General features: G+C 44.1%; 1 protein-coding gene across 1 annotated transcript in view; it reads left to right on the top strand.

Moving 5' to 3' along the window:
• Nucleotides 1-23862, top strand: part of STIL (STIL centriolar assembly protein) — a 340881-nt gene that overhangs the window by 218210 nt on the left and 98809 nt on the right. The window contains exon 12 of the mRNA XM_086952397.1: nt 10147-11160. Coding sequence (XP_086808523.1) covers nt 10147-11160 — 1014 coding nt within the window. The remainder of the gene's footprint in view (nt 1-10146; nt 11161-23862) is intronic.

Below are 23862 nucleotides of genomic sequence, written 5' to 3'. Positions count from 1 at the left end.
GATGATTTCATCAGTGATGTCACTGAGCATGTCATGGGTGATGTAATATGTGACGTCATCAGCAGTGCATTGCGGGCGTGAGTTGTAGTTAGGTCTACTAACTATAACAGCCGAATTTCTATGGTTTTTGTACGAGTGAAATCTCTAACTAACTAAAAAGTCCCTGAAACCTATGTTTTGTTTCTGTGAATTCCAACAATAACGTAGCAGTCGCATGTGCAGAGTGGTGGAGAAAGGGGAGCGTGGCCTCCAAACATCTCTGTTCCTGTTCTAAGTGAAGAAAGCTTGCACTGCTGCCAGGCTATACCTGTTCTAGGTGAAGGAAGCTTGGGCTGCTGCCACGCTGCACCTGTTCTAGGTGAAGGAAGCGTGACCTGCTGCTGCCACGCTGCACCTGTTCTAGGTGAAGGAAGCTTGCACTGCTGCTGCCGGGCTGTACCTTTTCTAGGTGAAGGAAGCTTGCACTGTTGAGACATGGTTAAGGGGCTACTGATGTTGGTGGCAAAATCAGTGATTAAGAATTTAATGTGACAAACAATGTGATAATTGAGTGTACTTTTCTGATGTTAAAAAAAAAAAAGTCCTTCATGCATTCCAAATACTGCACTTCCTGGAAGGCGGAACGATGCACCAAAAATGGCAAGAACATGGAATGAGACTGATAGAACTTTTAGTGGAGCCAAAGCCCACTCCACGTATATTATAATAAGAATAATAACAATATGTGTTGTAGACAGCTGCGTTGTCCAGACATACTTAAAATGAACAGAAGAGGAAGGAGGAAAAGAAGATGGCAAGATATCACAAACAAGTAATAACCAGAAGCAGAGAAAAGGACATGTGTGAGAAACAGAATATGGTGAAGGTAAAGAAAATATGAGAATTTGTAAGAGATAAGAAGGGGAGAAGGAAGTGAGGAAAAGAAAAAGGAGAAAAACAGGAGGACAAATGGAGGGCTAAGTGAGGGGAGTTAAAAGAAATTTAAGAGATGAAAACAGGATAAAATCAATTGAGAGAAAAACGATAAAAGAGAGAATGCAAGGGGGAGATCTAGAGAATGTCAGGAATACAAAGTAAGGGTGTAGGAAATTCACAGGTGCTAAAATGCGTGTTTCACACTAAATGTACTTATCGGCACCTGTGTTTCCCTATCTATGTTTCACAGGGTGTGATAGAATGTGGAACTGTAAATACTGTAAATTGAACAGCATAGATTAATCGAGCATAGTCTGTATAATTTTTATGCAACAGTGGCAATCTTACTCCCGTACTAGTAGTTCCAGACCAGAAACCAAAATCAGCCCTGGAAAAAACTTTCAAACCAGGACCAGTCGAGTCTAGATTGGCGTCATTGTGGCATGGTTGGGTTATGACAGCCTACCCTACAATGCAAGCAGTCAATTGGCTTGAATCCCACAGAAGAAATGTCAGTGGCACAATACTGATATGCATTATACAAGCCAAAGATCCTAAACCTATTTTGACGTGCACTCCTATCTGCTGTCTAATACATAATTTCACGTTATATGAATGTTGATTACAGATGGAGGCACAACCATACATATGTTGCACATATGTGTTCACTTAAGAAAATAAGATGTTTTACGTTTACATTTATTTAAAAAAAAAAAAAAAACTTTTGAAACTCATGAAATTTTTACGGTACAACCCATGAGTATAAGTCTATTCCGAAACCTGGTGTAAGGTCCCCAGCGTGTTTAAAAAAAAGAATATGTGAAAGCAACCTCCAGCACAAAGGTGGGGAGGTTCAGGCTTGCTTACTGCCTTTGTTCAGTGCAATGGAAGAGTGAAGAAGAATATAATACTTTATTTATTGTTCAGTTAATTAAAACTTCCACTACGACAGAAATAAATTGCCATATAACACGTTGTCATAAACGGTTAGAACCTTCATGATGTATTAAAAGCTTTTAGGTAGGAACTAGTTATAAAGGTACCAATCTACAGTTATTAAATTTCGTAGATCTTATTGCACTTACACCCAACATTTCCTATTTACACTGTTGCTTAAACCACAATTCTATTTTTTCAAAATAGTCTATAAAGTCCAACATACCTTAATAGGATCCTCTGTCATCCTGATAGTAAATAATAATCATGGATAAAACCTTTGCTCATACGCTAAGGCTAATTATTTGGGCAACAATCTACATTTTTTACATTCATAAGCTTAGTTGTCCATAGTTCAATACCATTGCACCTAGGGTATACTACTGTCATGGTTGTTACTTAATCAAGGATTTAATTTACACAAGGTAATAATTAAGGTGCAGCATCCCTTTAACGGAATCCTTTCTCACTGTAATACTATATATTATTCATAGTTCAAACCATCCTGATGAGTCATATATCAGAAATGTCCATTGTGCAAAGTAAAAATTAACTCATTGTAGCTATGTCCCATACAGTCCACTTGCGCTCCTGTCAACAGCAATTACTGTTCGCACTTTGACAGTTTCCCCCTCAGAAATAGACATAAATAAAAAAAAATCCAGAAAATATGGAAAAAGGGTTTTTCAATAATACGAGGGCAAATTTTATCTGTCAGACATAGTAATATGTATTACGTTTGTTTATGACAACCAGCTGATAGCCTTCTGAAACAAACCACAACAAATTAGGCTGCCTAACTTTTTTGAAAGGAACCGTGAAGCACTCTGTCAGGAATGAATGGCAACAGCCAGGTGGTGGACCTTGGCAGGGTTGATGCAAAGTAATATTAGAGGACATTCAGAGATCCCGCTTCCGGGAGTGCAAAAACCAAAGCAACAAGAAACTGAAACAACGGAGATGCGGACAAGTTTGCTCTTGTACTTACATGTCAGGTCAGCTAAGCACTGAAGGTGTCATGTCTAGCAGAGACGTCAAATCTCACGCATCTCGAGTAACAATAACACAAAAAATTGTACTAATAAACTATCATAAGGACAGGGCAGATCTCCCACAATAGGAGGGAAAGAGAGAGATGATGTGACTTCCGATGCCCTGATTGTACCGAACCTGCCGGGTCCCTAGTTTCCAACCGTAGTCATGGGCACACCAGTAACTGCTGGGTGAAGCAATTTAAATAATTATATCAGCACTGCTGCTCAGCCACGCTGGGGAGAGCACCCAACCTGGAGGCAACAGCGTGGCCCAGATAGGACACTGGATTCCACCCTTCATGTTAAGAGGTACTGCCGGCACCTCACCACTGGCACAGAACTTACATGCAGGCCATACCGTTTTCCGTCTGCAGGCGGGCTTCCCTACTCTTTGGTGGTTTACCTCCCCCTACCCGTAAACCGCCTACGAGCCTGAGCCAACTGGAAGACCCCCGTGATCGGGAGCGGGCTGGTGAGTGGACATATGCCAACAAGGGCCACCCGGGCTGTACAGTGCGTCAGGGGCATCGGTGCTGTAGCCCCATGCAGCACTCCCTTCCATGCACCGTAACTCTGCTACTAGGGTGCTGCTGCCTTTCAGTTTACATTTTAAGGAGTGAGGAACCCAGTCTTTCAAGCAGCGCCACCAGTCTCACAGTAAGGGTACTGAGCAGGAGACCTGAACAGCATTTGGTTTGTGAGGTGTTTCTGACAATACACTGCCTCTCTGACACACGATTTACCTGCTGCAAGCCCGGCCTCTGTCCATTGACCAGCTCCCTGACTCTTCACTTTGCCAGCCTCTGTTAACTCCCCCGGTGTCCAAGCACGGGACAGCTGGAAGCCCCATGAACACTAATATTAACCATGTGAACAGAACCAATGTGTTCGAGGCATGTGGGCTGCTGAATTCATATCTTGTGCATAGATCGCCGCCTAGTGTTGGGTCCGGATGATTGCACTTGTTGTCTTGGAAGAGTTTTTGAAGTATCACGAGATAGGTGACTTCTCCCTTGGACTACAGTGCGCATGGGCATCTTCTCCATCCTCAGATTGTTTTTTTCCGCCATTGGGTTCAGATGCTAACTCCTATACTCAAACTTCAGAAGCGAAAACAAAATTTTCTAAAGGCCAAAAGGCCTTCGATTCGACAGTATTGTTCTCGATCGGTACCGCTCTACTCTATCCAGCTTCCATCTCCAAGCGGTCGTCGACGCGGGCCGTTGGGCCTTTTCGACGCCACGTGAGCCGACCGTCGATGGAAAGAAGCCCATTTAAAAGGTGCCTGCAATGCCACGCCAAGTTCCCACATACTGATAAGCACTCAGTATGCAAAAAGTGCCTTTCCCCAGACCATAAGGAGGAAAGCTGTCCAGCCTGTGCACAGTTTCGATCCAAGAAAACTATTCGGAACCGACGTGCAGCCAGGCAAAAAATGCAGCGACAGGCACCAGACCCGGACAACATCTTCGATGACGACCAGGAACTACAAGAGGCGCTGGACTCAGACCTAGAGATCGTCACCGTGGAGGACTACTCGGACTCCGATGACGAGATCCCACCGGGGCAAATCGTGAGTACCCAGCCCCCGACACCATCTACCCCAATAACAACGGCTCCGGTCAAAGCATCGCCGAAAGGCCTTAGCCACGATCATAAAGTTTTGATTGCCCCGCCATCCGGCTTGGCTCCGAAACCGAAACTTTGAGAAGCCCCAGGGCCCAGTAACATCGTCCCGAAGAAGGTTTCAGAGCCAAAGAAGGTCGCCGACCCGAAGGGCGTAGATCCGAAAGCGGCCGTACAGCCAAAGAGCGTCGAGCCGAAAAAGACTGTCGACCCCAAGAAGGCCGCACAGCCCAAAATTGTCGACCCAAAACACGTTGTCGAACCGAACAAGGCCACACAATCCAAGGGCGCCGAACCAAAGAAGGTAGTCGACCCAAACAAGCCTTCGGCACCAAAAAACGTCGACCCGACAAAAGGCGCCGTACCGAAGCACGCGTCCAAGCCAGAACGTCCTCTCAAACCAAAAACACCAGATCCGAAGACACCAGTCGATCCAAAGAAGCCAATCGACTCAGGAAAAGACGCTCAGCCGAAAAAACAAAAGACTCCAGTCGATACCAACAAAAACATCGACTTGGGAGACAACACTTCTCTGAAGAAGCCTACGGAGCACAAAAAACGCGTCGACTCGAAAGACAGTCGACCTGAAAAAAGGCCCTGAGCCGAAAAAGGCGGTTCCTAAACCTGAAGTCGTCTACAAACCAAAGCCTAAGGCGTAACCCAGGACTATTGAGGAAGAACTCTTCCACCCAGATCCCTCTGACAACCAGGCAAAAAAATGTATTGACCCACAGACTGGTAAAGTTACAATCCTGCATAGGAAAAAGAGGCCTTTGGACTTTGAACCTCAGTCCCCTATTCCAATGAAGAAAAAGGGCTTTGGGACTTCTCCCTCTAGACCCTTCATTCCTTTTCAACCTTTCATGCCTACTACTCCTTTTAATCCATACACTCCTTATTCTCCTTCTCAACACGGGGACAATGAAGGTGACATAGGGGATGAGCCACAGCCTCAATATGACTTCCCACAGGATCCTGACCAACAAGAGTAACCATGGGAAGAGCCAACTGACCCTTATAACACCCATCCCATCCCTGACATGTCTTCTTATCCTACTAAACCGTCTCCTACTGACGACACAGTAGTGTTTAATCAGCTTATAGACAGGGCTGCACAGTTCCACAACGTGGATATGCATAATGACCCTGTTGAGGAAGACTTCTTTGACACCTTCCCTACATCAGAGAAAAGTGTCAAAACACTTCCCATGTAGAAGGGAGTTCTGAAACATGCACCTGACATATTCAAGGACACAGCCAGGGCACGGGTAATTAACCCCAGAATAGAAAAAAAGCATAGGTCAGCCCCTACATACCCTACTTGCATCAGAGGGCAGTTACCACTTGATTCACTGGTAGTGGCCAAAGCACGTAAAAGGGCCAACTCCTAAACAACCAGGAAGGCACCTCCCCCAGACAAAGAGTCAAAGATACTAGAGGCATCAGGGAAAAGAGTAGCGGCACAAGCCTCCAACTCATGGAGGATAGCTAATACACTAGCTCTACTGGCTCGGTGCGACAGGGCGCATTACGACCAGCTAGACTCCCTAATACAACACCTACCTGAGCCTTTCAAAGCACAAGCCCAAGATCTCATACAGGAGGGAAAATTCATAACAAACGCCTCCATCAAATGCACTCTTGACGCAGCAGACACTGCAGCTAGGTCAATCAACACTAGCGTTCTACTCCGCAGAAGTGCGTGGCTGCGTATTTCTGGTTTTAAAAATGAGATACAGTCCACTATCCTTAACCAGCCTGTTAACCAGGACTTTCAGTTTGGCCCTGCTGTCAACACCATTTTGGATAAAATGAAAAAGGACACAGAGACAGCAAAATCTATGGGGGCATTGCAATTTCAGCAACAAAGAGGCTCCTTTCGTCGCTCCTCATACAGGGCAAACACACGAGGACATACCTCACAAACAACGGCCTCATATAAAGGTAACGCACAAAGTTCCCTTGCTAAAAACACCACCAGAGGAGGCTACAGAGGTAACAATATCAAAGGAAGAGGACGTGGAGGCAATAACACCAGAGCCTCCGCTGCCTCAAAACAGTGACTCTATCACACTACCTCCAGACCACATAACACCGGTCGGAGGCAGACTACAACAGTTCCTACCCGTCTGGAACACAATTACCACAGACAGGTGGGTGAGAGAAATTATCCAGTCTGGCTACTGCCTAGAACTGACTTCTACACCACCAAACATACCACCAAAACATCGTCCAATGTCCACAGAACACATCACCCTATTACAACAAGAGGTGAACTGCATGCTAGAAAAGGGGACCATAGAGCAAGTCCCTTTCCAACATCAAGAGAAGGGAGTGTACTTTTTCCCAAGAAGGACGGCTCTCTCAGGCCAATATTGGACCTCAGACCCCTAAATCAATACATACTGTCTGAGCACTTTCATATGATCACATTACAACAAGTGCTCCCGTTGCTACAACAGGGGGATTTCCTAGCAACACTAGACCTCAACGATGCGTATTTCCACATACCCATCCATCCAGCCCACAGAAAATACCTCAGGTTCATAATAGAAGGTCAACACTACCAATTCAAGGTTTTGCCTTTCGGGGTTACCACGGCTCCAAGAGTGTTTATAAAATGCTTAGCGACCGTGGCAGCACATCTCAGGAGGCAGCACCTCCATGTGTACCCTTACCTGGACGATTGGCTTATACAAGCAAAATCGTACCAACAATGCGCAGCACACACTTCTCAAACAATCCAGCTGTTACACAGCTTGGGATTCTCAATCAACTACACAAAATCACATTGCAACCGTCCCGCATACAGCAGTACCTGGGAGCCACCATAAACACCTCGGTGGCAAAGGCGTATCCAAACTCAACAAGGATAGCCAGTATGCAGACACTCATTCGCAAATTCCAGCCACAACACTCTCTGCCAGCTCAAGTCTTTATGCAGCTCATAGGCATGATGGCCTCCTGCATATTCATTGTCCCCCATGCCAGACTACAAATGCGTCCATTACAGGAATGCCTAGCACGGCAATGGAACCAGGCTCTGGGACAACTAAAAGACCTAGTGTTGGTAGACAGTCCATTGTCCCCCATGCCAGACTATATCTGTGTCAACAGGTCAATTCATAACAGTGCATCAGCTCCAACGATAACAGAGGAAAACCAAAATCATAAATGTATCATGGTGTCCTTCAGTACAAACAATGTTGAGGAGTTGATGTATTAGGTCGACGTTTCGGTCTTGTATGTTTTCATCTGTCAGACCATCATCAGGACTAAGCTTTTCATAAGGTAAAAAACCCCTATACAAAAACAATTATGTACAATTAGATCTATTTACAGAAAGTCAAAATAGCATCATCCATTAGTTAGTTATTTACATATAACACAATCATGCTGTGTGTAAATAATATTCAACCAAAAAGAACTGTTTCTTGGGTTGGAAACTTCTCTTATCAGACTAATTTCTCCAAAGTTAATTAGCGGAGGGCTCACATTATTTAGACGAAAACTAGTTAGAATTCATACAAGGATTCTTGACATTTGGTAAAGAAATCGTACTCTATTTTCATAGGTAGAGCTATGTTTTGGAGTTATGGTAGTTTCGAACTAGACTTTCATTGTATATGATGTCGCTTGATAAACAGCGGTCTCAGAATATTCAAGTAGATCCACATCAATTAAATACAAGTACAGATTTGTAAACGACATACTTTGTATCCACTGTCTATGTTATACTCACTATGGTGCATCAAATGGAGTGAGCTAATTCTCAAGGATGGACACTGGTACAGACCGAATGCACAAAGTCGATCGGATCTAAAAGAATGCAAGGATTAATTTAGTATATAGGCTATTATGATTTCAAAGTATGGTTGACGGACCTAGAGCCAAATCCTAGGTTACATACCTTTATAAAGCTCTGCGTGCTATTTAGAGAGCTTGTTAGATGGTGATAGGCTGCTTTATGTCCAGATATATCGGAAGTATTCTTAATATCTGCGATCAGAAGTAGCGTTTTGGCACATTCACCTTTTTCCATTCTGAAAATAAAAAAACTGGTTTGAGGTCGTATCTCATTAAATAAGAGTTCACCTGCCCATTGGACAGTAATTCATGGCCATTGAAAACTGAGCATTTCTTCTTCACTTGAGTTACATGTCCGCCATCACAATGTATATTAAAAAAAGCACTGGTTGATCCTTTGAGCGCTTTTGCAGCCACAAATTGAGGATTCCCAATAAATGCTGGAAAGCACAAATTGAAGAAATAACACACTGTGAACTAGCCCGCACTCGAACATCATGTACAAATAGTTTTGTCCTTAACCTCTTAGCTGCGTCGAACGTTCAGCACCCAGTGCTGAACGTTCGAATAACGAGCGCTGACCCGTCGGCCAACGGTCGTGCGCAGCACTGGCAAGGTAGTGCTCGCGACGACTGTTGGCCGACGGCAGCGCTTAAGGGGTTAACAGTGGCATTCGTCCCGCCGCTTTTCTCGGCACATACCTGGAAGCACCAGATTAGTAACCACTACTTGACATTTTGTAATGTCCCAACTTATGTTGCCAGTAAACCTGCCAGACAGAGGCTGATGGAAGAAAACCTTAACACAAAAGACCATGAATTGGGCAGGCGTCTTTAGATGTCACATGAGGTAAAACTGTTGGAACATTTATTTTTCCACCCAATATCAGCCTGCTAGTTTTTTTAAAGCCGAAAAAACAAACCAACTCACAGCTGAGGTATGGTATGGCACCCCTTGCCAAAGCACTCCCTCTCCCCTTTTTGGGGAAGGATCCAGTATGTAGGCCTTGGAGTCTCAGAGACCCCTCTGAGAGAGTCCACTGAGTAAAGGGAGCCTCCCGCAACAGAGATAGGGAAGTGATACCACTTCCCCTGGGATCACAGCTTACTGGAGTTTGGACGTTGCTTTGACTCGTCTACCGGTTTGTGTCCCCGTCGCCCTTCCCCTCCTCTTTCCTGGTGTTGTCCTTCACCCTCCCCTCCTCTTTCCCCCCTTCATTACCTATCTACTTAACCAGCTCCTTCCCCCTCCCCTGAATCTTTCCCCCTGCTTGCTTTTCCCCTTTCATATTTGTGCTTATTGTTTATCTTGACCTTACAAGTAACTATGTTGCCATGCTCTAATAACTGTGTAACGATGTAACCTGTAACTATGATCTGATGCTCATGTAAAGCGCTCTGATACCTCCGGGTCTAGCCAGCGCTATATAAAACCTTTAAAATAAATAAATAAGGGATCTGGGGATATTCCAGAATTTAAATGCCATAGTCGGTTTTCCAAAGTCCTATAGTCTAGAATAGGAAAACTTTCCTGCTTTCTTTTAAATACATGTGGCTTGAATGGTGTTTGCAGACAATTGCGCCATCTAATGTCTGGTTTGGAAAATTGAAGTATGTTTTTTTTAAAAGTCACACAATTGTTGCTTGGACTTATTTTGTGGTAACTACTACTATTAATTTAACAGTGTGTATTGAAAAACCTGCTCCTCAAGCCTGTACATGCAGAAATAATATATTCTACCTTTTGATAACCTAATTTTTCTAACCAGTGGCAGCTAGAATGCTTAAAAATCTATTTAAAGCTTTCTTAAATATCTCTTTTCTCTTAGGTTTCAAGAATTCACCCTTCGGTTCCAGAACTTTCTATTGTTTTTGATGGTAGTTTTGTGGAGTCTAAAGCCAGGTCCAAGCATGCAGTGAATGTAAGCAGTGGAAATCCACTTTCACCCCATTCTGTGCCTGTTAGAAACTCATACCCACTTGGAAATGTGCACAATCAAAATCAATGCTTCGATATTGATCAGCAAAACTTTGTCCCACATATTAAAGAGCATTCAGTGAGGAGACTGTCCAATCAATCGAGTTTGGAAACACCATCTTCTCAACAATCCACCATGAGGAAAAGTGGCCCAACAACAAGGAAAAGCTGCAGATCCTCCTCTTCTTCTTCGTCGTCTTCCTCACCTTCAACTCCTAGGAGTGGAGTTTCACCAGACGCTTCAGTACTTCAACAAAGAATGCAATCTCAGCACCATGGTCCTACCATAGACACTGCCACTCCTAGGCGAGGGCCACCCCCAATAAGAAGATCCTCCCCGCATTCTAGGCAGGCAGTTTTTGCGCCTCCCTCTCATGTAACACTCCAAAATGGGCAAAGACCAACAGATAGACCATGCTCCTCTCCTATCAGCGCCTGTGGCTGTTATCTAAATGGACATATTCAATATTGCCCATCAAATATGTGGCACAGTGTGGATAATATGGGCTCCAGCAGTACACCTGAAATCCATTCTGATGTCCCTGCCGAAACTTCATATTCTGTGCTTCCTCAAAATTTTGCATATCCTAATGTTTGCTGCAGCCCTGTGTGTGTTACAAGCAGCCCAACTAACCCAGGCCATCAAAGCAAAAGGGAAAACTGTTATGCTACTACTAATTTAATTTCACCTAGGAGAATGCATTCTTCACAGGCAGGCCCTTGTAGTGCATCTTGTGCAGCTCATTCTGCTTGTATGCAGTCTTCCTTACCTGCAGTATTGGGAAATGGAATGATGGGATTACCTCCGGATGCGTACAGACTCCTTGCAGAACAAGACCGGCAACTGAAATTGCTTCAAGCTCAGGTTTGTGAACTGTTTGGCCTTTCACCTGCCAATAGAAATTAGATAAACCAACTAAATTACAGCTAATTAATTTTCTTTTATGGGTACTGTTGATTTGGTGGTTAATGCCTACCCATTTGCCAGTGTCTTGCATGCTTTCAAAAATGATAAACCCTGGTGTATTGCTTGATTCCTTGCATGGTGATAAAAAATCAGAAACATTTGTATACCGATTTAAAGTGTTCCTTCAGTGGTGTTATTTTCATCTTCTGGCATGCCCTCCTTCACCTTTCCCTCACATATCTTGCATTACGATTGCTTTTCAACTGCTCCCAGTCCAGGTATTCCCTTATGAACAGGCAGGGGGCTTGCTACGGCAATCTCAAGGTATTCTATTATGGGTAGTGTGGTCAAGCCGCCTTAGGTTTAACACAGAGTGGTGCAAGACGTGAGACACACGACTTAAGAAGAAGATCCAACCCATTTATAAAAATGGAAAGTATCTCCATATATATTTAAGCATCAGAAGAAAATCGTTCAGGTAAGTACCTTTTTAAATAGGAATATTTTTCAGTTCAACACGTCGACACAGTGCAATTTCTGAGTTCTGCAATGTTAGCCTATGGGAGGATAATCTTATGTTGTTACTGGTTCTTGTCAGCAACTTACAGGACCCTTCTCCAGGAGTTAAGGTGAGTGTGGGCAAGGTCCAAGGCAGCACCAACAGAACACCACCAGCGGCTCTAGGGCGGCTGGGTGCAGAGGTGCAAAACTGCATTGGGTGCCCAATGTTATCCAATAGAGAATGGTCGTGGTAGGAAGAGGCTTCAGTAGGGGACTGGGACACCAGTCGGGTGAAACCAGCGATTGGCTTTGGTTCTTGAGATGTTGGGGACACCTTTAGTCCTCTTCTTGGGATAGGCCGTCTGGGTGCAGAGGTTCTTTGTGGTGTCTGGTTTCGCCATCCTGCAACACTCGCGGTTGAGGGGGTAGCTCAACATAGAGTGCAGGAAATGTCTGGAAGTTCACAAGGAGTCATGCCAAAGTGCATTCGGTACCTTGAGGGTGGCAGACTGGCAGAAACCAGTCAGAGAGCACACCAGAGCCAGGTAGGTTTTCAAAGGTGCCCTCTGGGTGCATGTATTGGTAAATCCATCACTGCAATCAGTGTTTGTTAATCAATATGAGATTTGTGATAGTAAATATCCCAATCGTATCGTCAGTGAAGCCATTATGTAGCTGGGGTACATGTTTTCACCAGTCTCCAGCAGATGTTTTAAAATGGCTTCCCTGGCCACTTTTACTGGCATTAATAGGACTGACCAGCACAGGGGCATATCTGCTCATTCAGGTGTGTTCTCATATGTAATGTTCAGCACCCTGCCTTAGGGCCGTCAGGCCTGTTAGGGTGACTTAGAAATATTACATGCAGTATTAAGGGACATGGCACACAGGGATGTGGGCATGTCGCTTTTTCATTTTTGTCTGCACCAAGCTATAGCAGCCCAGCATCTGCTTGGTGAAGGGTTCCCTAGGGTGGCACATATTGTGCTGCTGCCCTTAAGAACCCTCTTTAGTACCTTAGGCACCAGGGCTACCATTTACTAGAGACTTACTGGGTACTAAAGGTTTTGTAGCGTGAATCTTTCTGGATTCACTATGCTGTGCATTATTCCGCGGTCTAGTGGTTGGGTCCGGAATCGTAGTTTTTTTTTTTTTTTTTGTAGCCCAAGTGGGCGTCGACGTGCCACCCTTTGGTGTACTTCCTGTGACGTCTGCATGCTTCCTGTGGAAGCTCCCACCTTTTGTGCGCCATCTTCAGATTCTTTTTTCTCCAGTTGGGTCTAGATCGTCACCAAGAGGCTCCAGAGTTTTTAGAGGAAAGAAGAGAGAAAAGACCGATTTCTACACGAAAAAGATTGGAGAAGGAGGAGAACTTCGAGAATTTCGACGTCCGACGGAGAATGCGCACACAGGGGACCTCCTGATCGTAGAAAATGGACAAAACACCCTTTAAATTATGCTGGAACTGCCACCACAAATATGCGCAGAAGGACCAGCACCCGGTTTACAACCTCTGCCTACCGGTCGACCACAAAAGCAAGGATTGCAACGCCTGTTCCGTTTTCACCCCGAAGGCTCTCGGGGTTAGAGAGAGACAGAGAAGAGTAAACCTCCGTCGCTTTGGAACCTGGGCCTCTCCAGCGACGAAGAGGACAACATCGCAGAGGGACCAGATGACTACATGTTCGTAGAGACCGATAAAAAAAACATCAAAAGAGGTAGGAGACACGTCGACCCCTAAATCCTCAACAGACTCTCGAAAAACAGAGACGAAGCCTACGAAAGGAGCACTGGCGCCAAAAATCTCGACGGCCGCAGTTGCAACCAGGGACAAACAGCCCAGCGGAACCTTAGAAAAGGACTCCCAGTCGGCGAAAACAGGCGAAAAGCCAAGGTCTTCTAAGCACGTTCCCGAAAAGGACCGCTCGACTCCGAAGGAAAAGGATCCGAAGGCTACTTCGACGACTACGTCGAAGAGATCGGCCGAAACACTCCACACCGAACAGGCCGCCGAAATGGAAAGAAAAAACAAAGGCTTGAGGCTGAAATGGATAACATCCTGCAAAGGAAAAGAGAGTGCGACGAAAAGGTTCACGATTCCGTCGAAACCACCGTCGACAATCGTCGAAATCGAAGAAGAGGAGTTCGACGCCGAAGGGGTGCTGAAAACTCCCGAGCCCTAGGAACACAAAGAGAAAGAGGGCCTATACTATGATGAGGAAGGCGAGGAAGACCAGCGGACGAGTTTCAGCTCGCATTCCTCGATGGCACAGGACCTGGATTGGCAGGACCTCGACGCCGAAAGCTCAGAAGAGGCCGTGGAATCTTACCCTTCGAGGCCTTCGCCGCCAGATGACATTGGGGTCTACAACATGGTCGTCAAGAACGCGGCAACGGCTTATGGAGTGAAACTGGAGGAAGAAAAACCAAAGGCCTGCTTCCTCTTAGAGACCCTGCTCCCCACTCAAACAAGGAGTCAATTCCTCCCCATGCTTCAAAGTGTCCTGGACCAGGAAGGGAGGCATTCAAAGACCCAGCGACCTGCAGGTCTGTCACACCTAGGACAGAGAAGAAATATAAACACTCCTCTACAGATCCTCCCTACATCCAGGGATCCGTCACGGCTGATTGCATTATTGCAACAACAGCCAGGAAGAAGGCAAACGTTCCAACAACCACCGACAAAGAAAGCGGGAGGATGGACCTCACTGGAAGGGAGATAGAGAGGAATGCAACAGTACACTGGCGCATTGCAAACTCTAATGCCCTACTAAACAGACACTCATACCAACACCGGGACGAGGTCGGACAGCTGCTCAAACACCTCCCTGAGCAATACCAACAAAGAGCATTACACCTGGTGGAGGAAGGCAAGAATATAGCAAATTCATGTCTAAAATCAGCTTTGGATGGGGCTGTCACATCCAGCAGGCTCATGCTGATAGGAGTCACAGAAAGAAGGCTGGCCTGGCTGAGGATCTCAGGCTTCAAGCCGGAAGTACAAAACAACATTCTGAGCACACCCTTCAATGGAGAAACCCTGTTCGGGGCACCGGTGGATGAGAAACTCACCCAGCTCAAAAAAGAAAATGAGACTGCAAGGTCCATAGGGGGAATGAGAAGGGGTACCCCGGCATGGAGACCAAACGGAAGAGGGGGAAACCAGCCGGGAACCTCATATCCGACATTCCAGCAGACCTACCAGAGCCACAATCAAGCTCAGCAGTGCCAGCAAAAACAAACCTGGCAGTACCAAACTCGAGGCCAGTCCTTTCGCGGGAGGGCGAATGCACGAGGGCAAACAAGAAGAGGGGGCCAGCAACCCATCTCAAAGTGACTCCGTCAAACCAAGCGTGCCCACCCACACGACGGGTGGGGCACAACAAGGTCAACAAAAGAGGGTTACATGGACTAAACATCAATGAACATGTAACACAGTAGGAGTCAGGCTAAAACATTTCATCCAGGAATGGAAGAAAATAACTACAGACAAATGGATACTCAACATCATACAGTTCGGATACTGCATAGAACTGGAAAAGAAGCCACCAAACAGAAAACCAAAAAGAAAGGGGCACTCGGCAAAACTAGCGCTACTCCTAGAGGAAACACAAGAACTCTTCCAAAAGGAGGCCATCGAACAGTACTATTCAGAGAAAGGAACAAGGGGGTGTACTCAAACTATTTCCTAGTGACAAAAGTGAACGAAACCCTAAGACCGATCCTGTATCTAAGGTTCCTAAGCCAATACATAAAGAGAAAGATTCAAAATGACGTCCCTACAAGAGATCATTCCTCAGATTAGGGACGGAGACTTCATGTTCACCATAGACCTCAAAGATGCCTACCTACACGTTCCAGTGAACAGGCAGCACAAACATCTAAGATTTGCTATCAACAAAGCACACTTACCAGTTCACAGCCCTAACCTTCGGACTAAAATCCGCACCAAGGGTCTTCACCAAATGTCTCGCTGCCGTGGCAGCACACCTACGGAGGGAAGGGATTCACGTATACCCTTACCTCGACGACTGGCTAATAAAAGCAAGTTCCCACAGGACATACAAGGAACACGCATGGCGAATCACAGATACGCTGACAGACCTGGGATTCTCCATACACTGGGGGAAATCCCCAAAGGAACCAGAGCAAGTGAAAACCTGCCTAGGCGCACAGATCAACACCATACAGAGCAAGGTGTTGCCCAGCGACAAGAGAACACTTGCCCTGCTGAAGGAGACCCGCCACTACCAAAAGGGGCGAGCTCTGACAGGGAGGACAGCGAGCAACATCATGGGGATAATGGCGTGCTGCATACACCTGGTCCCCAATATACGGCTCCACATGAGACCATTCCAGGGATGGCTGCAACAACAATGGTCACAAGCTACAGGAAGTTGGGAAGATCTAGTGGTTGTGACGCACGCAGTGCAGGAGGAGATAACGTAATGGAACAAGAAGAACATAACAAAGGGGTAAGCCTTTAACACTACAAACCCCAACGGTGACCATCACCACAGACTCACCCCAGACGGGATGGGGAGCACACATGAACAAGCTCAAGGTGAGGGGGTCTGTGGACTCCAGCAGATGCGATCAGACACATGAACTACCTGGAACTAAAGACCGTGCTCCTCGCCCTGAAGGCCTTCCAGAAACAACTGTACAACCAGAGAGTGTTGATACAAACAGACAACACAACAAGGATGTTCTACATCAACAAATAGGGAGGAACACAATCAGTCGCACTATCCAACCTAGCGCAGGAAATATGGAGGTGGGCCATCCCACTCAAAATAGACCTACTAGCTATACAACTACCAGGAAAGGACAATGTGGAAGCAGACAGGCTCAGCAGACAGACATCAGCATCCCACGAGTGGGAGCTTAATGCACAGGAAACGCAAAGGCTATTCCGGAGGTGGGGAACAACAACAATAGACCGATTTGCAACACACCAGAATGCGAAATGCCGACACTTCGCATCCAGGCAACCAGAAGAACAATCCCAGGGGAATGCCCTATAAATAAGCTGGTCAAAAACATTTGCCTACGCTTTTCCCCCGATACCACTGATACACAAGGTACCCAGCAACATGACACTGATCCTGGTGGCACCACAGTGGCCGAGGCAGACCTGGTACTCACAAATAATGGAAATGGCACAGGGACCACCCCACAAGTTCGGGAAAAGAAAGGACCTACTCTCCATGCAAAACGGAGAAGTACTACACCCCGAGCCAGAGAGACTCAGTCTAGCTGTCAAAATGTCAGTTTAAACTGCACACATGGATGAAAATGGCAGGCCTGGCACCTGCTTAAACGGCTACTCAAGTGGGTGGCACTATTGCTGCTACAGTCCCACTAATCGCATGTAATTTATATGCCATGGGTATGTATGCCACTTTTCTAGTGACTTATAAGTAAATTAAATATGCCAAATGGGGTTAAGCTAATATTACTATGTTTTAAGGAGGTACCCCACTAACTTTAGCACCGGTTAGCAGTGGTAAAGAACGCAGAGCCCTAAGTCGAGCAAAAACGAGATCAGCAAAAAATGAAGGAGGAAGGCAAAATATTTGGGGGAAGACCACCTTAAGGCTAACAGATCTAACAAGACAGTTCCTAATGGCCATTGTTTTAACCCCTTCCATGCTCACGACGAGCTCAGCTCGTCATGAGGCAAAATTGAGCTACACTCATGACGAGCTGAGCTTGTCATGACCACACCCGTTTCCATTGACCTTCAGAACAGGAGGGGAGATCTCAAAGCAGCGATGGTGTTAAGAAGCTGAATGATGTAGTAAACAAATGCTTCTCTATATTTATATGTGCACTAAAAGAGTGCGTCTTGGTCACCTATGCAAATATATACACGCAGGTACAGGGCTAATGGAAACATAGCGCATTAGTGGTGTGGAAGCAGCCCCCGGACTACCAGAGAATCTTCCTGCTGTTCTAGTAATCTATTCAAACTGTGCTTAAATATCTACTTGTGCCTCCCAACTGGCACCTTCTGGAGGGGACCAAAAGAATCCATAATAATAAGTGTTGGTGGGGCCCACTGGGGCCCAAATGAACTATAAGTTCTGAAAAGTTTTGTTTTTGTGCCCAGATTCTTTTTATTTTCATTTTTCCCCCACACCATAATATCTTTCCCAAGTAGACGATTGCTTCTACACAACTCAAGAAATTTACTCGCCCGCTTACTATTGAGAGTCAGATGTTATCAATGTGAGCTATTTTTAGAGACTACTGTCTTGGTCTGGAGGGAGACTCCTGCTGACAAAGAGCAGGTGTTCTTATAATTAAGAAAGGGAAAGAACAATAGAGGTGCCTTTAAATTCTGTAACATATGCTGTGCGTTCAAAGACTGAGGTCAGATGTTGGCTTATGTCTTCTTGCTGATTGTTCCTAGTTTTGTCCTGGAGATTGTGTTTACAAAATCCTTTAACTTTGCAGTTAGAGAAAGTAAAGTGGATATTAATGTGAGTTTTAAAACATATAAATATATCGTTAATGAACTGTACACATTTTTCAAAATGCATTTCAGTAGTTGTGAAAGCATTTTTTTTATTTCTTACGTCTGATACAAATAAATATTTTAATAGGATCAATACAAATCAGAATGTTTACTTGGTGATTTGCAGATGATAAATATTGGCTGAAATCCAATTTCCCATTATCATTTGAATGCTAATTAGTTTTATCAGTAAAGCTGTTTATCAGTGGGAAGCTTTGAGGCCATTATAATAGAAATGTGCTGGCTGTAAATGAAAGTGCTCTACCGCATCATGCTTTAGACGTATATCTATTGAAAGTGAGTTTTTGAACATGAACATTAACTTAGAAATATTCATGCCCCCGCCCTGATAAGAATGATGTTGATGAACCAAGAAGCAAGTGAGGAGTTGTGTACCTGTTATGTGGCCAAATTTTATTATACATGGTGCAAATGTTTAGTCTATTAAATCAAACAAGAGTTTTTGTTCAGCAGATAAGATGAACTTACTCACATATTTGAAATATTTAATAATGAAGAGAAAGGTGACTCAATGAAATAAAATATTTGCCTATAATCACTCAAATGATGTTGATGAACCAAGAAGCAAGTGAGGAGTTGTGTACCTGTTATGTGGCCAAATTTTATTATACATGTTGCAAATGTTTAGTCTATTAAATCAAACAAGAGTTTTTGTTCAGCAGATAAGATGAACTTACTCACATATTTGAAATATTTAATAATGAAGAGAAAGGTGACTCAATGAAATAAAATATTTGCCTATAATCACTCAATTTGGACCAGCTTATGGGTCAAGCACATTAAAGTTAGCTCAAGTAGATAATTCAAGTCACTAGACTTGCAGGTCTAGTAACATTTTTATGATTTTTCGACACCTGACCTAATATAACCAAAACTTAGGGATAATTGTCAACTCTCCTTTCTATTGCTGAAAATCTAACATTTGCCTCCTTGAGTCCTGCATAATCAAATATTGTTTTGATATGTGGAGGCAAAAGAAACCTCACCAGATATCAATATGTAAACCGTCTCTGTTTTTATCATTGGCCTCTTGAAAATCTTAGCCTTTTATTAAGCCACTTTAGATGGCCTCTTAACTTGAATAACGGACCTATTCGGAGAATCCTTGTTGATTGCAGAAAATAGTTGGTCTAATCACCTTCTTGTTGCCCCTACCCCTGGTTACTGCAATTTTTAAGAAATATGTAAAAGCCATCCTTATGGCCTAGTTCACCTGATCTCTACTGTTGCTGAACATAGACGCTGCACCGTTTTTGTATTATTAGTTACTTGGTCGTTTACTGGTATTATATCTGTACATGATTGCTATCCTATTATGCTACTTTATTGTACCCAATAGTATATTTAATCACCCTCCTGTTGCCCCTACCCCTGTCTCTGTAAAGCGCTCTGATATCTGCAAAGATCTTGTTCGCGCTATATAAAACTTTGAATAAATAAATAAATACCATTCTCTCACATAGAAGGCAGAGGGATGTTTTCGTTTTCTTTATGCCAATCTCATCTGCAATGAGGTTTGATGAGCTTTAAGCTGTTCACGCAAATGAACCATAGTTGGTTTTCCACAGTGACAGATTAGTGCTGACAACAGACCCCTCTTATTTTACTATTTTGGCAGAGGACCAACTTCTGCATCGTAGCATCTTAATTAATACTTCTAAACATTTAACTTGTACAAATGTGCTCCGAGGGCACTTTCTGTGCATGTATACTGTTTATTACCAATGTTACATCTGGCAAAGGCCATGACTAGTAAGAGCTTAAATATGTCCTAATGCCCCTAGCCTCCCTCAGCAGTGATAATAAATAGCATATTACACTGTACACGTCCATTACCTGGTCTGTCATATTCTTTTATTTCAATTGCATTAGCTATAAACAAGTTTTTAAGAATGTGAGTGCAATCTACTTGCATAAGTCCATAGTATGAGCACTGGTGATCTAGAGGATGATGTAGAAGATGCAGCAGACGCACCTCTGACAAAACATTGAGATTTGAACTACTTTGCACTGTGATACTAAATGTCTCAATCTGCATTTGTTACACATAGTTAGTATATACGCATATGCACAATGTGTAATATGGGATTTATTGTCATTGTTGAGTGTGGGGAAGGGAGCATGATTCGGGGCAAGCACCTGGCTCTCGTCTGTTCCTTTCTCCACCCATCCAACATTCGTTATTAGCAGATGGCTGCAACAGCACTATTCCTTTGGAGTGGCTGGCTTCTGAGATCGTTCTTCAGCTTGTTGTTCTGAACTGTCGTACGGCATCCACTTTCTCAGTGGGAACTGTTTATTTGTTGGACAACATAAATGTTGGGTTTGGTACCAGACCGATTCTATGCACCCCTTTTGCATATGTTGGCCTTTAGTCATGCTAGCTTACAGTGCCTTGATAAGTACCCCTAAACCTAAGAGGGTAACAATTGGATGTGACAACCTCAGAACATAGTTTTATAAAAAGGGGTGAGCAACCCAATGTACCCTTGCTGGCTTGGGCAGATAGTATGTTTAAAAGAAGGGGCCAGCAAGGGATTTTGTTTGAAAATTATCAATTACAGCAAAAAAGGGACTCCGGTTGAATGGGGTACCCACACTATCATTAGTTAGTGGCTGGATATAATTTCTTGAATACAGATCAATGAAGTTACCACACTAACACAATGAATTGAAAAAATACAATAACCAGGTTGTTGATTCAAAAGATTATTATTTTCTTTAGAAAAGGAGAATTCAGTCAATGTTAAAAATAGGGTACAAAGAGATGCATTTAGGACATGGAAGGAGTATCTTATATGCTCCAATCAAACATCATAAGATAAGTCTATGCTTCTGGTAAATAGTAACACAATGATTTCAAATCAATACAAGAAAATAAATGATAAGTGATAAGTAGTAAGCAGGATTAGACTTGGTAGTCGACGTTTCGGTCTTTTGGGAAGTCGTTTCATAAGACCATCATCAGGACAAAGATTTTATGCATTTGTAATTGATGACCCTAGAGGAAACTGTAACAGAATGACAAAGCGTTGCAACCTGGTTGTGTTAAGACATATAAATTAAATGCATGTCTGTTCCTAAAGAATAGAGTGAAAAAAACACTTTTATAACACTTTTAGTAATGAAATACAAAAAACACATTTTTAAAAATGTGTTAAGTCGGTGTGGCGACTTAATTTCAAGTTAAGTCAACATTTCATGACAGATAACTAGCTTTTAAATATAGTTGGTTGTGAATGAAACTCACATGAATTGAGGTAAAACAACATACACCTCCAAGAATGGTCAGATGCTTGGTGAAGTTAATGGAAGCAACAGGGAAACTCTGCCAATTGTCAGGTCAGAAGTTTAGGGCAACAGAATTGCTGTAAAACAAGGATGGCAGGTTAACTGTATTGTAAACTGATTATTTCATCTAGAGCAGTGAACCAATTTTATGGAGAGTAATACCTTTGTGCTTACAAATCTGATACACAGCAGAATCATGCAGGTATCAAGGGTTGGCTTCAGTGGCAGCCGGTGAAGAGTCACGACCTGTATGTTTGGAAAAGATCGATCTTATTATAGCCTAAGCAGCTTTCTATTCCTAATTATTAAAAGTAAATGGGCTTGTCTTGACAAAACAAAGCTAACATCGTTATGGCCCAAAGATTATGCTAAGGATCAGTGAGGAGTGGACAGACCAGAAGTTATAATGGTACCGGGTGATTGTTAAAAAAATGGTCATACCATTAGAGCGATCTGTGTTGTATTTTTTCAATTCATTGTGTTAGTGTGGTAACTTAATTTATCTGTATTAGAGAAATTATATCCAGCCACTAACTAATGATAGTGTGGGTACCCCATTCAACTGGAGTCCCTTTTTTGCTGTAATTGATCATTTTCAAACAAAATCCCTTGCTGGCCCCTTCTTTTAAACATAACCTCAGAACATGGCAACCCTGACTCCTCAAGATATCGCGGTAACCGATCAAGAACCTTTCGCTCAGTCACTCATGCATACCCAGAGAGAGCTTAATTGAACCATTGTGATTCTTGTGTGGAATATATGCACTGCAATGATTAATAGATAGAAGCTGGTGAAAGTGATTAGCAGTATGAGAACAGTGAAAAGGATAAACAATTACTCAATTGTGCTAAAGCAGTATATGTATGCTGCTTATAAATACTGTGTGTAGTGTACTCTTATTATGCGCTCCCTAACCTAGTTTCCTAGGGTGGGTGAGCTGTCAAACACACCTACTGGATGATCTACCTCTCCATTACCTGTGGATGAATGTGTTCAGGTCCCCGTCTTGGTCACACATTGGACATCCCTCCTCACAGAGAGAAAACTGGAATCAGCTGGGCTGAGACTGACTAACAGCGACCTCGCAGTGACAGCAGAGTGTACTTCTGATTTAGACACGTTAAACGTGTGTTTCTATATAATTATCCCATCTATGCTTCCGTGCAGAGGCCTCAGCCAGGCTGTCTTTGTTTATCCTCTTGTGATAACTGTGTCACCATACGGACAAATAACGAACGGCAACATTTGCATAATGGATGTTTAGGAAAAGAGACACAATTGATGGACGGAATGCAGAACAAATCAAAACATTCAGCCCCAGTGAAGAGATTTAGGGTAAACCCATCATTCATTTGCTCACCATGCCACCCCAGTTTAAACCTGGCCATATGCAAATAAGTCTTGACACTGTGCCTCATGGTAACAGTCCAGCCTGAACTGCCAAGTCCGGTCCTCCCTGGCCCGGAAACCAGCATCCTAGGACCTGTTTCGGGGTTTCACCCCTCATCAGCTAGGATAGCTTGAATCCAGTGGCACAGTGAACCCAGGACATTGTCTGGGCATACCCGCCGCACTTAGGGCAATAAAGCAAAAACACACAATTGATGGACTGAATGCAGAACAAATGAAAACATTCACCCTCAGTCAAGAGATCTGGGTTAAATCCATCATTCTTTTGCTCACCATGCCACCCCAGTTCGGACATGGCCATATGCAAATCAGTCTTGACCCTAAGCCTCATGGGAACAGTCCAGCCCGAACTGCCAAGCCAGGTCCTTCCAGGACCAGAAACACGCATCCTAGACAGGTTTCGGAGTTTCACCCCTCATCAGCCAGGATAGCTTGTATCCTGTGCATTTGTCACCCTGAGTGGAATGGATATGCCCAGACGTGGGTCCCGTGCTCTCCATGCATCAAGCTATCCTGGCTGATGTGGGGTTAAACCCCCAAAACGGTCCTAGGATGCTTGTTTCCTGTCCAGGGAGGATCTTGCTTGGCAGTTCGGCTGGACTGTTCTCATTGGGCGCAGGGTCAAGACTAATTTGCATATGGCTGGATCCAAATTGGAACGGCATGGTGAGCAAAAAAAGTGGATTTAGGCCCAGATCGCTGTACTGGGGTGAATGTATAACATTGTTTTGTATTCTGTCCATCAATTGTTGTTTTTGAATTTGTCACCCTGAGTGGGACGGGTATGCCCAGACGTGGGCCCCATGCTCTCCATGCCCCTGGAGGCAAGCTATCCTGGCTGATGAGGGATGAAACCCCAAAACCTGTCCTAGGATGGTTGTTTCCAGTCCAGGGAAGATCTTGCTTGGCAGTT

The sequence above is a fragment of the Lissotriton vulgaris genome, chromosome 1_1 (genome assembly GCF_964263255.1).
Source record: "Lissotriton vulgaris chromosome 1_1, aLisVul1.2, whole genome shotgun sequence".
Lineage (NCBI taxonomy): Eukaryota > Metazoa > Chordata > Amphibia > Caudata > Salamandridae > Lissotriton > Lissotriton vulgaris.
Note: the sequence above shows the minus strand (reverse complement) of the source record. Positions and strands in the feature narration are given on the sequence as shown.